The 21,025-nt window shown below is 40.3% G+C and overlaps 2 protein-coding genes across 2 annotated transcripts in view; one reads left to right on the top strand and one right to left on the bottom strand.

Moving 5' to 3' along the window:
* Positions 1–15,495, bottom strand: part of UMAD1 (UBAP1-MVB12-associated (UMA) domain containing 1) — a 311,916-nt gene extending 296,421 nt beyond the window's left edge. Inside the window, exon 1 of the mRNA XM_061164964.1 lies at positions 15,355–15,495. The gene's annotated coding sequence lies outside the window, so the exon portion shown is untranslated. The remainder of the gene's footprint in view (positions 1–15,354) is intronic.
* A 125-nt stretch (positions 15,496–15,620) lies between these two features.
* RPA3 (replication protein A3) lies at positions 15,621–18,985 on the top strand. Its single transcript, XM_061164965.1, has 4 exons — positions 15,621–15,880; positions 17,031–17,105; positions 17,898–18,006; positions 18,597–18,985. The coding sequence occupies exons 1-4, from the start codon at positions 15,782–15,784 to the stop codon at positions 18,677–18,679; spliced, it is 366 nt and encodes a 121-aa protein (XP_061020948.1). The 5' UTR covers positions 15,621–15,781; the 3' UTR covers positions 18,680–18,985.
* Positions 18,986–21,025: the final 2,040 nt, after the last annotated feature.

Here is a 21,025-nt window from a genome sequence, read left to right as displayed (position 1 = left end):
TATTACCCTCTTTTAAAAATATATATGTGAAACAATACGCTATTGTATTAAATGACTGTTTCTAAGTGGGTGGAATGATGGGTAGGTTTAATTTTCTTTTTTGTTTGCCTATCTATTCTTATTCTTTTTCAAGTGAGCATGTATTGCTTTTGCAACAAAAACTAGCAATAAAAGAAATTTCATTTTGAAACACAAAAAAATAAATAAAATAAATAAACAGTGCTCCTATGAACACTGGAATCCGCCTGCAGTGCAGGAGACCCCGGTTCAATTCCTGGGTCGGGAAGATCCACTGCAGGAGGAGATGATAACGCAGTCTAATATTCTTGCCTGGACAATCCCACAGACAGAGAGGCCTGGTGGGCTACAGCCCATGGGTCGCAGGAGTCAGATACGAGTGAGTGACTCATCACAGCACAGCACTGCTCTGTAAACATCACCCACCAAAGTCTCTATCAGAATTGGAGATGTTTTGTCTAGTTTTGCTGCTGCTGTTAAATTTGGGGGCTTCACACTGTTTATAATAGCCAGGACATGGAAGCAACCTAGATGCCCATCAGCAGATGAATGGATAAGGAAGCTGTGGTACATATACACCATGGAATATTACTCAGCCATTAAAAAGAATTCATTTGAACCAGTCCTAATGAGATGGATGAAGCTGGAGCCCATTATACAGAGTGAAGTAAGCCAGAAAGATAAAGAACATTACAGCATACTGACACATGTATATGGAATTTAGAAAGGTGATAACGATAACCCTATATGCAGAACAGAAAAAGAGACACAGAAATACAGAACAGACTTTTGAACTTTGTGGGAGAATGTGAGGGTGGGATATTTCAAAAGAACAGCATGTATACTATCTATGGTGAAACAGATCACCAGCCCAGGTGGGATGCACGAGACAAGTGCTCCGGCCTGGTGCACTGGGAAGACCCAGAGGAATCGGGTGGAGAGGGAGGTGGGAGGGGGGATCGGGATTGGGAATACATGTAAATCCATGGCTGATTCATATCAATGTATGACAAAACCCACTGGAAAAAAAAAAAAAAATTGGGGGGCTTCAGGGGTTTTGTTTTCCTTTCAATGAATTACTCTATTATTTTCAGAATCAAGAATGGTAGCCTTGTCAACTACAAATGGGCACTTGCCATCCACCTCCACAAGGATTAAATCAAGTGCTGCTGCAGTTGCTGACCTTTAACGTTCCCTGAAAGTTCAGGGAAGCGAGCAGAAATGAGGCACTCTGTGCTCTGGAAAAACTGGCAGAACAAGTCTTCTGAGAGTTAAATATTCTCAGGAGCTGATTTTAAGGGCCCAATTCTTACATCCCCTCACATCTAGTAAAGCACTAAATTCCTTCATGGTGACCACTACCCCCTCATGACTTACAGAAACCTGCAAAAATATATGCTTAATTGCAAGTACTCCCCTGTCACCAAGATCACATATACACTGATCCTCCCCCTACCTTTTTGGAGCAGTTTCTCAGAGTATCTGAAATGCTATCTCCTGGGTTATAGTTCTCATTTTCTCGAAAATAAAACTTAACTTGCAAATCATATTGTGGATTTTTTTTAAGTCAGCAACCTGACAATGATAAAGACTGACTGCTTTTTTCCTCTACTGTCCTTACTGATAAAATGAAAAGTAGGGTAGCATTAAAAAAAAAAAAAAAAAGCCATCACTGATTCTACTAATTTAGGGGGGAGGAAATCACCCATTACATTAGATTACATTACACCACAATTTCTCACTCTCTTCACTCTTAGTATTTTAGACCAGACAATTCTTAATTGTAACATACTCCTCTGTGGATGGGTATGATCACTTAGCATGTGATGTATTTTAGCCATAAGATATCTTAATTTCAAGAAGTGTTATTAAAACAAACACAAACTTTCCTCTTTTTAATGCAGGACATGTAAAAACCATATCTTTCTTTTCCTAAGGAAGGATGCTAAATAGTGTGAAGAGACACATAAGTTTAGAAGATAAAGTTGCTGCCTTTGAAAGGCTTATAACAAACTGCACTCATAATTTGTATCATTTTGGTCTCAGTCATTGACCAAGAATGTAATTGAGGCTTTGGTGTTATCTTGATTCTTGTAAGTTAATTATACAATGCTGGGAAAGATTGAGGGCAGGAGGAGAAGGGGACAACAGAGGATGAGATGGTTGGATGGCATCATAGACTTGATGGACATGGGTCTGGGTGGACTCTGGGAGTTGATGACGGACAGGGAGGCCTGGCATGCTGCGGTTCACAGGGCCGCAAAGAGTCAGACACGACTGAGCGACTGAACTGAACTCAATTATACAATGATGTATTTTTATGTTTTATAAAAGTTACAAGCATAATTCTACATAACTAACACAAAAATTTCTGATTTTAGATTAAATACCTACTAAGCAATACCTACTAAGAAAACACTAATTTCTAACCACTGCATTTGATGATAAAACTCTAAAATGAAAGCACAACCTGGAAAAGACCCCACAACAACTCTAACAAAAGCATCTCTTCACATGAAACAAGTATTCTGGTGATTGACTTAAATAGATGATTCATTTAATAATGTCATAAGGGAGAATGAAGTAGACCAATGTGAGGTCACCCCCTTTACAACTCTATAGCATAGAGAAACTGAGAATGAGTGAAATAAATAAAACATTATTTAGTGTGGGTTGTTAAATGTTTCTATTTGTTTACATGTACCACACAACAGGAATCATTATATACAACTTCCAAAAACTCAATTGCCCATTACAATATCTACATCATTTGACTTCCAATACAATCTAACTGCATCATCAAAAGTTATCTCCTCCCTAAACAAAAACAAACTTCTAAAATTCAGTCAGTTTGCTCATTTGCTCACTTTTCATTCAACCAACAAGTGCTGAAGGTCAAATACTGGCCAGGCACACTGCTGTGCAAACGTAGTCACTCAGTCATGTCCGAATCTTTGCCAGCCCATGGACTGTAGCCCACAAGGCTCCTCTGGCCATGAGATCATCTCAGCAAGAATACTGGATGGAGTGGGTTGCCATTTCCTTCTCCAGGGGATCTTCCCAACCCAGGGATCAAACCCAGGTCTCCTACATTGCAGGCGAATTCCTTACCATCTGAGCTACCAGGGAAGCCCACTGGTGGGCCCTAGAAAATCAAACCAAACCAGGCACTTTCTCCAAATTCAAGGAATTACCCAATATATATGCTGCCTCTGGGCTGCCTCTCCACCACCTCTCACAAGACCAGCGGGCACAAAGCAAGGTGCCGAGTCCTGTTAAAACCAGCACCAGCCAAGCAGGTGGCTGACAGGTTGCTAACAGTCTAGTCAAACATTGCTATCTGTCTGAAGGCTTGCTTCACACTCCTGAGTACACAAGAAAGCTAACTGTTTTACCTCCTCCCAACATTTCATCAAAATGCACAGAAAGAAACACAAGACAAAATCTGGCAATAACTCTATCAACCATATGCCAAAGTCTATTCACCATATGCCATAGTCTGAGTCAAAGGTCCATGAACTGCACAATCAAGAAGCTCAACTGACCCAAGAGTCCATTACCATACTGTCTCATGCTACATCTTCCGAAATGTTATCCAAGGATGAATGAATAAATGTAGAGACAAGCAAATGACAAGAGCAGAATGGACCACAAACATGGGAGGACATGTCAACCATCCCCATCGCCTGAACTTGGCTCTGAAACACAGGAGCTCTGCCTACCAGAAAAAGACAGGCTGCTGGACAGGTCACTGCATGGGAACTCCTTCCAAAGTTTGGCAAAGTTGGGTTCCCTCTCTTAACCCTCCCCCTCTCCTGGGAGATCTACCTCCATTCCATGATGGTAATTACTGGCCTGGGCAAGCAACAGGGAAAATTAGGGAGGGCAATGGTTTATAACTGCCCAAGGATGACTCTGTAAAACAGGGTCCCAGAGAGAAAAAGCTCCACGAGCAGAACACAGGAAATAAACAGATACTACTTTCATGGCTGAAGAAAGCTTCAGTCATGTATGACTCTCTGGGACCCTATGGGCTGTAGCCCGCCGGGCTCCTCTGTCCACGGGGTTTTCCAGGCAAACTGCTCCTAATTCTCTAATTCATTCAGAGACCTGGGCAGTCTGTGCCATGGAAATTTCCATCTCAGCCTGGCAGAGCCACACGATGATGAGTGCCTGTTAGCCCCTGGGAACAGAACAAGCCAAGGAACATGTACAACCATATATCTTCCAGGATTAGACACAGAAACAAGAAGCTGCCTGCAATAGAAAGTTCAGTGAGGAAGACAGAAGAAGCCTCAACTCACCCACTTCAAAGAAATCAACAGGAGGAGGGGAAAATACAGACCCAAGGATCAAGAGGAAGAGTATCTCTCTGATGAAAATTCTCTTGAAGCTCTTGAACAGTACAGACAGTATCTTGGCAACCCTCAAAATGTTCTAGGAGGATACAGTCTCCTCCATTCAGGCTGCCAAGCGGAGCTGGGCAAAACATACCATCACCCAGATGGTTCACGATCTCAGCTCTCGGACAAGCCTACATACTTCCCTCCTTTGGGGAAGCACCCTGGGGTTTTCATCCCCCTTCATTATCTTACTTTTCATCATCATTAAAATATCCAGCAGATACTTCAGGACAATTTGGTCACGCTATTAACACTTACGTCACAATTTGTTATTTAAATACTTAGTGTAACAAGACACTGAGCTCAGGGATTTACGTCTGCAAATCTTACTTAATGCTTAAAATAACCACATGAAGCTTTTTTTATCTCCCATGTTTATACAGAAATTGCAGCTCTGGAACGGATGAGTAATTTTTCCAAAGGTCACTCAGGTATCAAGTATTAAGATTTAACCAGGTCTGTATCCTTCACTCTGTGCTGTACTGCTTCAGTGCTCAAAGCCTGAGTCGTCTTTCCAGCACACCTAGCTCCGCTGGTAAAGAACCCACCTGCAAGGCAGGAGCCCCCGGGAGCTTAAAGTCAGCCATGACTTGGCCACTAAACAACAGCCTGCCAAAGTCACTGTCTCTCAGTGAAGTATCCTACTTCATTAGATGTTTGCTGAGCACCTGTTTGAGTCAAGTGCCATCTTGGGGTAGACGGGAAATAAACCCGCTTTGAGATGTTTAGAGTCTAAAAAGTATACAACAGGTGTTACTTAGCCTTACTATGATACTGCCTCCACAAGCACGTAAGATTTGTAAGAGGGCGGGAGGGGTGTTTATTTTTGTTTATTCCACAAATGAACAGCATTCATGGACTGCTGTTGAATATTTTAAAAGTTTATAAGATGTGCACTCCCTAAATATAGTCTCTAGTTTAAAATTAGCAAGAAACAATCTATAACAGCAACTAAGCAGTAATACGTTCATGGCCTTTTAATAATTCACATTAAACATGTATTCTTGAGTATCAGTGTATTTACCAATTCAGATAATTGAACACCAAAAATAAGACGTGAAGTGCACAATCTTTAAGTCTAAAGCTTGATAAATTTTTGCAAAATGATCATATATATATATATATATATATATATGTATCAGTCAGGGTCCAGTCAGGAAATAGGAATCACACCAGTTGTTTGGGCAGAGACAATGTAATACAATGAATTGTTAACTGGTAGGAAGTAAATACTCAAAGGAATAAAAGAAGATTTCAAAGAAAAATAGCAGTGCAATCTCCGCCCCCCCCCCCAAAAAAAAACCAGCCACTATCTCTAGGCTGAAGAAGAGTGGACAGTAAGATAGTCAAGCACCCCACCCCACAAGATGAAGATTCAGATCTCCTTGGAGGGACAGAAACCGTATCAGAAGCAGCGGAGGAACTCGCCAGAGGGCAGGCTGGAGCTGGGCTGTGGGCAGGGCGAGGCCTGAGGGTTGCCACCTGACCTCTGAGCAGGCTGCTGGGCTCCCAAAAGGTCGTAACGGGGGGCTGGAACCTAGGGGGGTGGGGGTCTTCCCGACACAACAGCCTTGCAGTGTTCCTTCAGGGCCCTCTGTTGGGAATGCCTAATATTCCAAAGGAAAACGGTTTACAGAATCCAGCTTCATGTTACACAGTTGGGCAAGCAAGACTCAATGTGGAATTGAAGATAATCAGTTGGCGCTGGACTTCCCTGGTTGCCCAGTGGTTAAGAATCAGCCTGCCAATGCAGGCCACGTGGATTCAATCCCTGATCCAGGGGGACCCCACAGGGCCTCACGCCACAGCTATTAAAGCCTGTGAGCCCCAGAGCCCCTGCTCCACACCGTCCCAACGAGAAGCCGGGGCACTGCAACGAGAGCGCAGATACAGCTCATCCAAATAGAGAAAGTCTGTGTGCGGCAACGAAGACCCACACAGCCCTAAGTCGATAAATTAGTTAAATTTTTGTAAAAAAGAGAAAGAAGACAGCCTGGATTCTGAAAGTTTTCCTATTCATGGTTCCGGTCCTTTGTGAGGCTAATAATTTTAGGCCAGTCAAGCTAACCCAAAAAAGTTCTAATGAGTTTCCTTTTGATAAATGTACCCCAAATGAAGAGTGGGTAAACAAAATGTAGTATTCACTACGTACAATGGACTATAATCCAGCTTCAAAAAGAATGAAATTCTGATACATACTACAATTATAGAAGAACCTTGAAGACATTAAATGATATAAGCCAGACAGGAAAGGACAAGTACTGTGTCATTCTACTCTAGGAGGTACCTAGAGTAGTCAAATTCATCAACTGTAAGATGCGCACAGAATTTCAGTCTGCGATGATGACCAAGTTCAGGAGCTGAATGACAGCAATGGTTGCACACGAAGTGAATATACCAAATGCCACTGAGCCATCAATTAAAAATGGTTAAAATGTAAAATCTTGTTACATACAGTTTATCACAATTAATCAAAAAAAAAAGTTTAAGCTGATTTAAAGAGGTCATATTACTTGTACCAAAAGCACCTTGATTACTGTATTTCAAGTCATTCATCATCATGAACCTGGAATACTCAACCTAAAATGTCAAACTTCACTCCCTTGATCCACCAGCCTCACTATTGAGCTAAACTCCTCCACATGGCAAGTAAGGAAGACATTCCAAGTTCTAGTCTCTACTTACCTTTGTTACATAGTTAAGAGTAGGGAAGGAGGAGTTCAAAATGGTGGTTAAAGAAAAACAGTGACTAGAAAAAGCCCCCAAAAGGGTCAGAGAAAGGGAAAAGCCCACAGAAGGGGTAAGTCTGAGACTGGAACGAGAAACTGATGAGAAAACACAGCCAAACACGGCCCCTTCCCTGACTGGCCTTCAACACTCGCCCTATTTGGTTGCAAGTAAAAGCCCTAATTTGTACCGGCAAAACCAATCAGGCTCCAGGGACTATAAAGGGTCAAAGACAAAAAAATATAGAAAGGGAAGCCAAAAGGAGTCGAGAACACTCCTATGGGAGTTGGCCCCCTCTCACATCTATGTGAGAGCTCTAACTGAGCTGTAAGTAGTCTGTCCTTACAAGTCTCTGCTACAACAAGACAAAAAAGCCTCAAGAAAATACTGCTGCTGCCTGCTTAATAAACCATGCCTGTTTGAGCTGTAAGTAGTCTGTCGTTTCAATTCTCTGCAATGACGAGGCAAGACTGAGGGAGAAAAAACCAACCCCAAACCTTGATCCTTAATTCCGGTCACTCCCTGGTGTGCTGCTATACTTTCACTAACACTCTGTTACACTTAACAACTAACAGAATCCCCACACTGGCTCTCTAAACGGGCACCTGTGGTCATGTTTTAAATATAAATATGTATTTTTAATGTATGGCTAATCCAAGAAAAGAATAAAGAAAATCTATAGAAGCCAGAAAAGACAAGAATCTATAAATCCACAAGGTTATATGCAAGTACTATAGTTAACATTTTCCTTGCAGCCATTATTGATTTCTAATGGCTAAAAGCCTGGGTTTTAATTATCCAGGTCCCACAGGGAGAATCCCATGGACAGAGGAGCCTGGTGGGCTACAGTGCATGAAGTCGCAAAAGTTGGACACGACTTAGCGACTAAACCAGCACTGCCACCACGGGGAACAAGGACAAAGTCTGGGACCCAACAACCTTGGAAGGAGGAAATACAGATCTTCTCTGGAGGAAAACACCTTCAAACTAAACCTCAAAAAAGTCAACAAAAGTTCCAAGAAACATGAATTCATAATTAAAAAAAAAAAAAACTACAAATAAAGATACAAGCCACAGTAAGGAAGAGTCAAACAGAATCAAAAACCTCTACAGAATCAGCCCCATAAAGACTATGGGTATCAAAACTAGACTCTAAGCAGACTCTCCTTAAACTCTGTGAAATATGAAGAAATAAAAGGAGACCTAAAACTATGACAAAAGAGTATCAAATAACAACTAAGATGTGTATAAAGAACCAAACAGAGCTTCTAGGAAAAAAACTAGTATTGAAATTATAGCAGATGAGTCACAACTGCATAAAGAATTAGTAAACTGGAAGATCTGAAAAAATTACCCAGAATTCAGCACAAAGAATCAAAACTACCGAATCATAAAACAAAGGTCAAGAGCACACCCTTCCTTCTTCCTTCTAACTGGAATTCCAGAAGGAGTTAGAGAACAGGAGAGAAACAATATTCAAAAATATAATGGTTGTGTATGTCCCAGTGCTGATCAAGACAAAACTACCAGATTCACAAAGCAAACATATTCACCACAAAACTAAAAGAACTCTTCATCAGTACACATTACAAACAAACTGAAGATCAAGCAGATGCAGACATGAAAGCTTACAACAAAATCACAATTTAAATGAAAAGCAAATTAAGAGTAAAATAGTACCAGAGTAGCTTTAAGATAAATTATCCACTTAGAATTCTATACAGATAATAATCCTGCCTTTTGAAAACAAAGATGAAATCAGCATATTCAGAGAAACACAAACTAATGTACACACTACCAATGAGTCTCATTGAAGGAACTTTCAAAGAAGGTACCTCAAAAAAAGGCGGGGGGAAACAACAGAAAAAGAGGTGAGATGTAAAAATAAGAAGTAAAACGGATTCTTTGTCTCAAAAATAAAAAGAAAATGATACATATGAACAATTCCAAACAAATATTAACTGCATAGATGATGTGTTCATGCTTAGCTGCTCAGTCACGTCTGACTCTTTGTGACCCCAAGGACTGTAGCCCACCAGGCTCCTCCGTCCATGGGATTTCCCAACCAAGATTACTGAAGTAAGCTGCCATTTCCTTCTCCAGGGGATGGGATCTTTTCAACCAGGAACTGAACCTGCATCTGTTGCATCACAGGCAGATTCTTTACCACTGAGCAACCATATAATAATGCCTAATTTGTGGAGTTAAAAAGAAATCAAAGTAGAATTAAAACTGTAGACAACAGCATACAATTGAAAAAGGGCCGTGGTGTTATAGGTTCTGATCCTGACACAGAGAAAAGTAACCTTAGGCTTTAATGTACTTGTTAAAGGGTGACCACAAAGTTTTTTTTAAAGAATATATAACATTCAAACTAATACAGAGGAATAAAACAGAATTAGAGAAAAAATTTAAAAAGTCAAATCAAAAGAAGACAGGAGAAAACAACAACAAAAAAAGCAGACCACACAAGAAGCGCAAAACGACTGCCAAAATGAATCCAAAAACATCAGTAACGACAATCAATGTAAATGGACAAAAGATATAAAAACTAACCCTCGAGCTGTATGCACTATTTACAAGGGATACATGTAAAACACAAGGACACGGAAAAGTTGAGTTAACAGGCCAACACAGGCACAAATACCACAAGGTCACAGAGCATAAATTTATCAAACAAGGTATATTGGAAAAACCATAACAAGCAAAGTGGCAAAGAATTTGTGATCCACCAAACACGAGTGTTTTCAGAAAAAAAGAATCCAGCTTCCACATAACCTTTCTAGACTTTGCATTAGACTACAAAGCTACAGTAATCAAAACAGTATGCTACTGGCACAGAAACAGACGCGTAGATCACTGGAACAGAATAGAGCGCCCAGAAATAAACCCACATCTACAGTCAATTCATCTTCAATAAAGAAGGCAAGAATATAGCAGGAAGAAAAGAAATTCTCTTCAACAAATGGTGTTGGGAAAGTTACATCCAAGTCAATGAAATCAGAATACTCCCTCACACCATATACAAAAATAAATTCAAAATGGTTTAAAGACCTTAATATAAGACATGATACCATAAAACCCCTAGAAGAGAACTTAGGTGAAACACTGTCTTACATAAATTGTACCAATATTTTCTTAGATCAGTTTTCCAAGGCATAAGAAATAAAAGCAAAAATAAACAAATGGGGCCTAATCAAACATAAGAACTTTTGCACAGTAAAGGAAACTATAAACAAAAATACAACATATGGAATGGGAGAAGATATTCACAAACAATCTAAAAAACAAGGAGTCAATACCCAAAATACACAAACAGCTCATACAACTCATATTGAAAAGACAAATATCTCAATCAATAAATGGACAGAAGACCTAAATATATATTTTTCTAAAGAAGACATACAGATGGCCAAAAGGCACATGAAAAGATGCTCAACATAGCTAATGTTTAGAGAAATGCAATTTAAAACTATAAGGAGGTATCAACTCACACCAGTCAGAATGGCCATTATCAAAAAATCTACAAAAAAATAAAATGCTGGGGAGGGTGTGGAGAACACGGCTGGTGGGAATGTAAACTGGTGCAGCCACTATGAAAAACAGTACAGAGGGCCCTTAAAAAACCAAATTAAAATTATCATAAGATCCAGAAATCCCACTCCTGGGCATATATCCAGAAAAGATGAAAACTTTAGTACAAAAAGATACATGCACACCAATGTTCATAGCACCACTATTTATAATAATAAAGACATGGAAGCAACCCAAGGGCCCGTCAACAGATGACTGGCTTAAAAAGAGGTAGTGTGTGTATGCACATATACGGTCGACTAGTACTCAGTCATAAAAAAAAGAATGAAATAGTGCCACTCGAAGCAACACAGATGGATCTAAAGAGTATTACACTCAGTGAAGTCAGACAGAGAAAGACAAATACTATATGACATCACTCGTATGTAGAATCTGAAAAATAATCTAAAATTATATATACAAAACAGAAACAGACTCACAAGCACAGAAAATGAACTTACGGTTAACAAAGGGGAGAAGGGAGTGAGCTGGGATAAATTAGAAATATGGGCTTAACAGATGCAACAGAGATTTACTGTATAGCACAGGGAACTATGGGCTTCTGTGGTGGTTCAAACAGTAAAGAATTCACCTGCAATGCAGGAGACCTGGGTTTGATCCCTGGGTTGGGAGGATCTCCTGGAGGAGGGAATGGCAACTCACTCCAGTACTCTTGCCTGGAGAATCCCCATGGACAGACCCACAGGGTTGCAAAGAGTCGGACACGACTGAGTGAGCAAGCACACACACACACAGAGGGAACCGTATTTAATATCTTGCAATGACTTACAATGGAAAAGATTCTGAAAACAATATAAAACCGAGTCACTTGGTACATCTGAAACTAACAGTACTGTAAATCAAGTATACAACTACAATTTAAAAAAAAAAATGAAAAGAATCCAGCCTCCAACATTTGGGAAATTCTGTCCGAATGGAAGCCTACTGGTTAAAGAAGCACATTGTTGGGGAGGAACTGGTGGAGCCCACAGGCTGGCATCAACTTATTGGCCAGAGACATTAATATGCCTTTTGTTACCTGAATATTATTGACTGGAGATGTTTCATAAATCGCCAGCCACAGACATTAGTTTCTACAAAAATCGCCTTGTCATTAATGTGCTATCAACCTGCTCCCCCTTTGAGCTAAGACTGACCAGGTCAGCTCTCCAATAAGTGACCAAAGAGAGGAGGAAATGAACACTCAAGTCTTGCCTCCGTCAGGTGAAGCAAAGGACAGAAAAAGACACAACAAAGAAAATTTAACCAAAAGAAAGCCGGTATATCAACAGTATTAGCAACAAAATTAACTTTAAGGCAAAAAGAATGATTTGAAATTGTCACCACTTCATTGCACCATTTTCCTTCATAATCTTCATCTGTATGTACTGAAAAACACATCTTCAAAAATATATAACACAAGTTGTCAGAAGTTCAAGCAGAAACTGCCAATGCTACCATATGCAATTATCTCTATAATTGAGACATTAATCCAACAAAAGTAGAAAGAGCTGAACACTGCAATTAACAAGCTTGATCCAGTAACTGGAAAACACAAATTTCTCCCAAGAATACATGGGTCATTTGCAAAAAGCTGTCCATATACTTCATAAGTCTTAAAGCAAGCCTCATACTTTCACAGTATCAGACAGACCATACCATTTGAGGATAATGCAATTACACTACAAATTAACAACAAAACTACTTTAATAAGTAAAACCTTTATGTGTGTGTTCAGCTGCTCAGTTGTGTCGACCTCTCTGAGACCCTTTGGACTGAGGCCACCCGGCTCCTCTGTCTATGTGATTCTTCAGGCAGGAATACTGGAGTGGGTTGCCATTTCCTCCTTCAGGGATGGAACCCAAGTCTCCCTCATTGGAAGCAGATTCTTTACCACTGAGCCACCAAGGAAGCCCTAAATCCATATATTTGGAAACAAAAACAACCCTTGAGTCAGAGAGTATGTAAGACACTAGAAAATACTTGGAACTTACTGAAATCTACTTAGGAACATTTGTGGGATACGCCCAAGGCGGCAGGTACAGTTCATTATCGGCTTCCCTGGTGACTCAATGATAAAGAATTCACCTGCCAATGTTAAAATATGTGGGTTAGATCCCTGGGTCAGAAGATTCCCTGGAGGGGAAATGGCAACCCTCTCTAGGATTCTTGCCTGGGAAACCCGGTAGATAGAGAAGCCTGGTGGGCTACAGTCCATGGGGTCACAAAAGAGTCAGACCTAAGAACTAAACAACAGAAGATAACTATACCAAACCCAGAATGTTTTACAGGTGAGTTCTGCCTAACATCAAAAAACAGGTGTCTCCAGTTTTACATAAAACCCTAGAGAATACAGAAAACATTCCACAACTCATTTCATGAAACTACTGTAATGCTAATATTAAATAATACCAAAATCTCTCAAAGACTACACGAGAAAGAAAAACTACAGGCCAATCTCATTCATGAACATGAATGCAAAAATCATTTTAAACAAAACAATAGCAAATCAAACCCAAGAATACAGAATAAAAGATAATGTATCATAACCAAGTTGTATTTCTTCCAGGAATGCAAATGTTATTCAACACTGAAAATATATTCAATCATCTCAACACACAAAAAAATTCATTTGATCAAATTCCACAACCACTCGATTAAAACTCTTATCAAACTAGGAATAGAAGGAAAAGTCTCTAACCTTAGAAAGTCAAGTTCTGAAGGACTTCCAGGAAGGCTCTTTAAAGGGAGCTGAGTCCATGAAGACAGACCTTTGTGTGTCCACTTCTTTGGATTTGGAATAGGGGCTACATGGCTACTTTCCCAACACCTACTCTGGCCTATGAGATGATGTGGATCAACTGGAATTCTCCTATACTCCTGACAGGAGGATAAATTGGTACCACACCGTTTAGAAACAGCTACATATATGATAAAACTATATAGAAAACAAGGGTGCTTAACACAAATTTCAGATAGTGTTTATTTCTAGTTGGGTGGGAGAAGGACTTCAACTGAGGAAGTGACAACCCCCAACTGGTAAAGTTCCATTTCTTTAGCTAAATGAGAGGTTCAATTGGATTCATTTCATTTCTCTGGAAACTATACATATCAGTTGGATACAGTCTTCTCTGTGCATGAGATATTACACAATACATTTTAAGTGAATCAAAAAATATCCAAAAAGCTATTTGAAAATAACTTCTTGCTCATCTCCCTGTTTAAAAAAGAACTGCTCTTGGTAGGTGTTTTTTTTTTCACTGCTATAAAAGTGCTATTGAGATCTGGCACTTTAGGGGCTACTCTTTTTGAAAAAAATTGTTATTAAAGACATTCATGTGTACTCCTCCCTATATAATGCAATCAACTTGGTTTCCAAACATCACTGAAGTGCAAAAGATGTGAAGGCTTTGCACAGACTCTACTGACTTGCACCAAAGACAACCACTCTCTTATATACCAACTGACATGCACCCTCTTTCTGCTAAAGAAATCTTTTAAACTTGTCTTAGTAACAGCAACATTAAAGAGGAAGAACACGTACATAGACATGAAGTTCCTAAATAAACAGAGAGGCAAACTATCCTTTAATTAAGATATCAGATTTCCATCTTAAAGTGCTGTGTGACATCTCAAACAGGATCTTCTTAGCTTGAGGCAACTGCAGGACTAAACTGGAGACCCTAGATAGATGCCCGAATGGTTTTAGGCTAATTTATGGATTCGGTTTCCTAAAAAATAGTAATATCCAAAAAAAAAAAAATTCTCCAACTTCTGGAGCACCCGTGGCAGGTATTTTTATAAGCATTCATTCTGGAATATCCCTGACAAGGCAGGTACCAAATCCTGTAGGGTAAAGCCTCGAAAATCAACAGCGACGTAAGCCAACAAGAGTCAAGAATCCCACCCTCCCCAAATCTCCTGGAAACAGGTTGTCTTTCACACGTGATCTCCCCTCCACAATCCCGAGGTGTGAAAAGCAATAGGGAAAATTACAGGGAATTCAGAAAAAAAAGAGTCCGTGAATCATATGGACAAAAGTTAAATCAGTTGGGACCTTGCAATTGAAGTTATTTAACCTCATTCTGCGGAGAGGGAAATCGTGTCCCGGGAAGAGCACCTGCTAAGGATCTAAGAGTCATTTGAGTCCATCTCCTCTCTTAGTCCAGTGACCGTTCCCTCACCCACTCCCAAACGCTTCAATTCGCTCATGACACGGAGGTGAGGTGAGAAAACCCGCACCTCCAGTGTGGCCAGACTGTCGGGACCAGAAACGGTCGCGGCCCCTCCTCTCACAGGTGGTGAAACACGTTGGAAAGTGACGCAGCTAGGGCAGAAAATCAACGACCCTCTGCCACCGAGCTGCAGGAGCTTCCCGGAGGCGATGAAAATCACTGGGGACCCCACTTCCTAGCTCCAGGAGAGAGAGGGTCAAAATGAAACCGGCTCCCTAGATTTCGGCAAGAACCCCGCGTTTCCCATGCAGGAGAACTGGGGAAACGCAGACAGCTAGTGGCGCAGCTCCGAAACGCCAAGGAGGGACAGGCACCGATTCCCGCCTCTCTCCTCCGCATCCGTCCGTGGGGAGAAACGGCAACCGTGAGGATGCGGCGACTCCCGCGAGAAGAGGTACCTGATGCTCGCGCCGCAGTCTCCCGTCGTACCGGAACCGGAGCCCGCCACCTTGCTTCCGGGGTTCAGCCGCAGCAAGGGCTGAGGTCTCAGAAGGAGGGAGACTCAGCCCCGCCCCTTCCAAGCCCCGCCCCTTCCAAGCCCTGCCCCTACGCGCGCCTCGCAGAGGACCCGGGTGACTTCCGGGACGCCGCGCGTCACTAAGCAGCCGATCCCCACTTCCGGACGCATCCTTGCCTTCCTCGCCGTCCCAGACTGCGCGAGTGCTGTCGAGATATCGGCACGTTTGATTGGCGGAGTGAGAATGCTGGTCTCCGCCGATTGGATCCGCCCCGTAGATGAGGGGATCCGCCCCGTAGACGTCGGCGGGGAGCACAGTCTCAGTGGTCCGCTTGTTTCCCGCCGGTTGCCCGCCTTGCGTTGCAATCATGGTGGACGTGATGGAGTCGCCCAAGGCGCGCATCAACGCCAGCATGCTAGCTCAGTTCATCGACCAGCCGGTCTGCTTCGTAGGGAGGCTGGAAAAGGTGCGCGCACTCACCGCCCTGGGCTTTTTGGCGGGAGGGGCCCCTTGGCTGTGGGGCTGGCGGCCCCAGGGTGGGTAACGGAGGGTGGAAGAGAGAAAGCCTTATAGCATCTCTGCGCCCCGGATTGCTTTATTTCTCGCAAGGGAACTTTTTGCACACTTTTTGACCATTGCAGCCCTATTTTTGGCTCTTAGCGCGCGGAATCGCGAAGTTGAAGGCGTTCGGTTCTGGGGTCCCGCCCTCGTTTTTTACTTGAAATTATAGACAAAACTCCATCTGTTTTCTGTTAGCCGGCCTTGACAGCTAGTCCACTTTTCTTGTTTCTTTCCTTTCTGCTGTTTCCTCTTTTCTCAAACCTCGTTTTATCGTTGAAGTCGCTTTTCTGTAAAACATTGCTTGATTGTATTTTACTAATCCAGTGCCAGTTTGTTATCTTACCCAAGTGTTAAGAGCGCAGCCCCTCATCCTACTGGTGAGAAACAGGCCCAAAGGCTCAGGATCTGGGAACCGAGAAAACTTTTATATGAAAGCTTACTTACTAGTTTATTTCAATCACATTATCTTCTTGCAGTAGGTGTATTTGGACTTCAGTTATGGAAATTGGGTAGGAGTGGCATCTGGTTAAAAAGTGCTTAAGGCCACAGCAAGTAGCAAAGCTGGCTGCATGCCAGATCTGACTGCACTCTTTGCAGCTGTCTCTCGGGAGTAGAACCCAGATGTTCTAGTAACCAGTTTCTCTTTACTTTCTCTTGTCTAATTTTTTTAAAACATACCCTCTGTGGGATATATACTGTTAAATCATGGATGCCAGTAGATCTCACTTTTAGATAATATGAACCCTCCTTAATTTGTTCTTATTTCTAATTTGTTCTTAGATCTAAATCTGGATTGCCAGATTTAGCAAATAAAAATAACGGGACACATTTGCACTAAAAAGGTAATTGTTGTTTATCTAAAATTCGAATTTAGACATCGTTTGATCAGGTATAGTAACAAGACAATGTGAACTAGTTAAACTGTTCCAAAACATTGCTTTGTGTGCACTAATTAAGTGTGGGTCAATCTGCTCTTTTGTCAAACTTTAGTCTTTTTAAGAGGATTTTAAACAGTTCATATGGACTTTTAAAAAAATTATGTGTTTCTTTTTCAGATTCATCCCACTGGGAAAATGTTTATTCTTTCAGATGGTGAAGGAAAAAATGGAACTATTGAGTTGATGGAACCTGTATGTTTAAGTACTAGTTCTATGTATATTATAATTAATTCTTCATCTTATTTGGTTTGTTGCTGATGTTTCTTATTCTTAGAGTGGACGTATAAAGGATCAGCTCATCAAACTTCTCTCAAATAAAATTTGTGTCCTGCTTTTACATTTCCCTTTACTTTTCTAACCAATGATTTTTGGGGCTCTATCATTTTTAAATAAATGCTGACAACTCTCATTCCTTATGAAAGACCAGAAAATCACTTAAGAAAAAAATTATTTTTAAATCACTTTTCCCTTCCTCAGTAGTTTCACATTTTTAAAATTCAGTTTTCTGTTTTTGTTTACATTTATTTTCAGTTGTCACTTGCTTTTACGGTTTATGTTTATGGTACACTTTCTTCATCTTTTATGAAGACAGATGTGTGTGCTGTTGGGTTAATGCATACAGAACTCACTGTACAAATATAGATAATAGAAAGTTCCTTTCAATGAGTCCTTTTAAACAGATTACTCCTTGTGGAAATACTGGATAGTCTCAGGATCTTTAAGTGATTTTTGTCTTCAACTTAAACATTTAACTGTAGCTTTAGACCTGAAGCCGCTGCTAAAGGTTACTGGACTGGTGACATTCGGACAGTAATAAGTACTCAAACATCTTTAACAAGTTACAATTCCATTTTTGCATTGATAAATCTTAAAATTATTTTGCTGCATGAAATGAACGATTAGGAAAATCTAGAACAATTTTCGAAGTTAATTATCAGCTGAAAATGTGATAACAGCAAGTTGGCATTTTGTTCTTTGTGTTAGCTTGATGAAGAAATCTCTGGAATCGTGGAAGTAGTTGGAAGAGTGACAGCCAAGGCAACCATTATGTGTGCATCTTATGTCCAGTTTAAAGAAGATAATCATCCTTTTGGTAAATAAAACATTCTGTAATTCATGTAATTAGGAGGAAAACAACTTTATTTTTAACTTGCTATGTCTTGGTCTTGAGTTTCAGTCCTGCTACACTTTCGATTTCTGTATCACTTTCTGATGCCAAAGGAAAATGCTAGGACATTTTGGCCTACATCTAAATAATGCTTCTGCATGTAAGAAACACAATGAAGGTTAATATTTGTGGGAAGAGAATTTTTTAAAACAAAGTAAACAAAACAAAAATACTGTTAATAGTTTTTTTAATTTGATTTTAATATATAAAGGCATCACATAATGCACAACACCTAAATCACAACCAGGCAAGAATGGTGCCTGTACAATGGAAGTCAAAATAGAAGTTTTACTCCATGAAGTTTGGAAATCATGGAAGTTCCACTGCATGACTTTTATTTTTTGGAACCATACTTAAATAATTATGACCCATATCACAGTTTTAGCAAATGGATTGTGAAAATAAGTTGACCTCTAAAAGGGAGAGAAAAGAGAAACAGGTAGAACTCTTTAAATAATAATTGATATTACAACTTTCCACTGTAGATTAAATGTTTGCTAACCTATTTCTTTCAGATCTTGGACTTTACAATGAGGCTGTGAAGATTACCCATGAGTTCCCTCAGTTTTTTCCTTTGGGAGTTGTGCAGTATGGTTGAACTATTTTGATGATTGCCGGTGAGCTACACTGAAGACTGTTAAAGGAGGCCCCTGATATTTGAAGGAGCAATTCCTGAGATTTTTAATATTTAATTTGTTCTCTTGTTAATTTCATTTACCTAACTTTATTAGATATTCCAGTGTGCCGTTTTTGACAGAACTGGCTTATTGACAGTTCTCATCTAAGTTCTCATAAAGAGTAATTTCTCTGGCATATGGTCAGATTTAAAATACAAGGAAGAAAAAAAGAATTGGTTGAACTTAGTTTTTTGCTTTATTAATAAAAGCTTATGTGCTGTTGGTCATATCGTTCTTCTTTCAGTCACCTGTTCAAGCACAAACTTGGAATTTAATAGCTGTCAAGTTAGGGCTTAAGATTTCCCAAATGAAACCCTGGGCCAACTGTGTTAAGAATGTACTGCTACCTCATGAACTATACCATGTCAATCACTTCCTTGACACTGAAAAAATGATGATATTAAAAGAGCAAACAGAATCCAACACCTTCTCTAATTTGTGAATACCAGTATTAGGGCATTCTACAGATTCAGAACCAACAGGATATATATGGATATGTAAATGAAATGTTACACAAGTTGGCTTACGTGGTTATTGAGGTGGAGAAGCCGCCCGATGTGCAGTCTAGAGAACCAAGAAAGTTGGTGGTGTACAGTGCGAGTCCAAAAGCCTGACAACAAGGGAATTTGATGGTGTCACTTGAAGTCCAAGTTCAAAGATCTGAGAACAGGGAGGACACTGCTGTAAGTCCAAGAGTCTAAAGGCCATCTTTACTCAATCTGCTGATTTAGATGCTAATCTGTTCCAGAAGCACCCTCACAGATACACCCAGAAATAATGTTTTACCAGCCATCTGGGTATCCCTTAGCCCAGTCATAACTAGCACATAAAAAGTAACCATCATAGCACCTCTTTCTCAGGATTTTATTAATAACAACTGTCAAATTAATTTGAAGTTTCTGTATTCTCGTACTTCATACCACCAACACTGGTGACAGTTGTTGCAAGGGTACAACAGTAACAGAGTAACTGGTGACCTGCATGGCCACAAGTTTTATGGCTTGACCCATTTTCTTCAGTGAGGAAATAAATTCTAAATCCATTCAGGTTGTAGATCATGCCAAGAATATTTAAATTGCTAACATCTTCAATTTCATCCCCAAATATTCTACAAATTACCTAAGCAACAGAGCTACTCATGGTAAAGCATTTTATTACAGGAAGTAAAGACAATTTTGGTCTTCCAAGGTGGCTCCAGTGGTAAAGAATCTGCCTGCCACTGCAGGAGAGGCAGGTTCGATCCCTGGGTTAGGAAGATCCTTTGAGATCCCTTGGAGCCGGAAATGGCAATGCACTCCAGTATTCTTTCCGGGAAAACCCCATGGACAAGTAGAGCCTGGCAGGCTACAGTCCATGGGGTTGCAAAGAATCGGACCCGACTGAGCACACACATACATACATAAAGAACTGTAATTGAAATTCAGGTGTAGGAGGGACATCAGCCAATCTCAATAACAGTGTTGTCTTCAATGTCAGAGAAGGGATCAGCCCGCAATTGTGTTAGCCTCGGAAAACATGAAATGTTAAAGGTGTCCTGTTTGAAACCCCTGAACAACTATGTTTAGTAAACTGGACTAAATGACTAGGGTACTTCTGACAAGTGAATCCTTTATACTGGTGATTTATGGTGCCATTTCTCTAGCCCCAGTGTTACCTATGAACTTTGGCTTGAAAGAGTGTAATTTGAACAGATGCAGCTCCCCTGCCGTGTGTTGCCTGACATTTAGTAATAATTTTTTAAATATAATTCACCTATTTCAAGTGTACCGTTCAGTGGCTTTTAGTACACAGAGTTATACATCCATGACTACAATCAATTTTAGAACATTTTCATCATGACTCACCTGTCATGGCCCAATCCCTACACCACCACCTTGCCCTTAGGAAGAAACTAATCGACTTTTCTGTCTCTGTAGATTTACCTGCCTAAGATATTTCATATAAATGGAATCGTATATGGCCTTTTGTCACTGACTGACCTACCATAATGTTTTCAAGGTTCATCTGTGCTATCAGTGCTTCATCCCTTTTTATGGCCAAAAAATACTCCACTGTATGGATATACCACATTTTTTTCATCCATTCATCAGCTGCTCTACATTTGGATGTTTCCCACCATTTAGCTATAATGAACTATGAATATTCATGTATGAACATTACTAACCTCGTTCATGAACCATGAACATTAATTTTTCTATCTACCTGTGTTTTTATTTCTCTTTATATACTTAGGAGAGGAACTGCTGTATCAAATGGTAAACATGTTT

The sequence above is a fragment of the Dama dama genome, chromosome 18 (assembly GCF_033118175.1).
Source record: "Dama dama isolate Ldn47 chromosome 18, ASM3311817v1, whole genome shotgun sequence".
Classification (NCBI taxonomy): domain Eukaryota; kingdom Metazoa; phylum Chordata; class Mammalia; order Artiodactyla; family Cervidae; genus Dama; species Dama dama.
The sequence above is the reverse complement of the archived record's forward strand: the minus strand, read 5'-3'. Positions and strand labels throughout refer to the sequence as shown.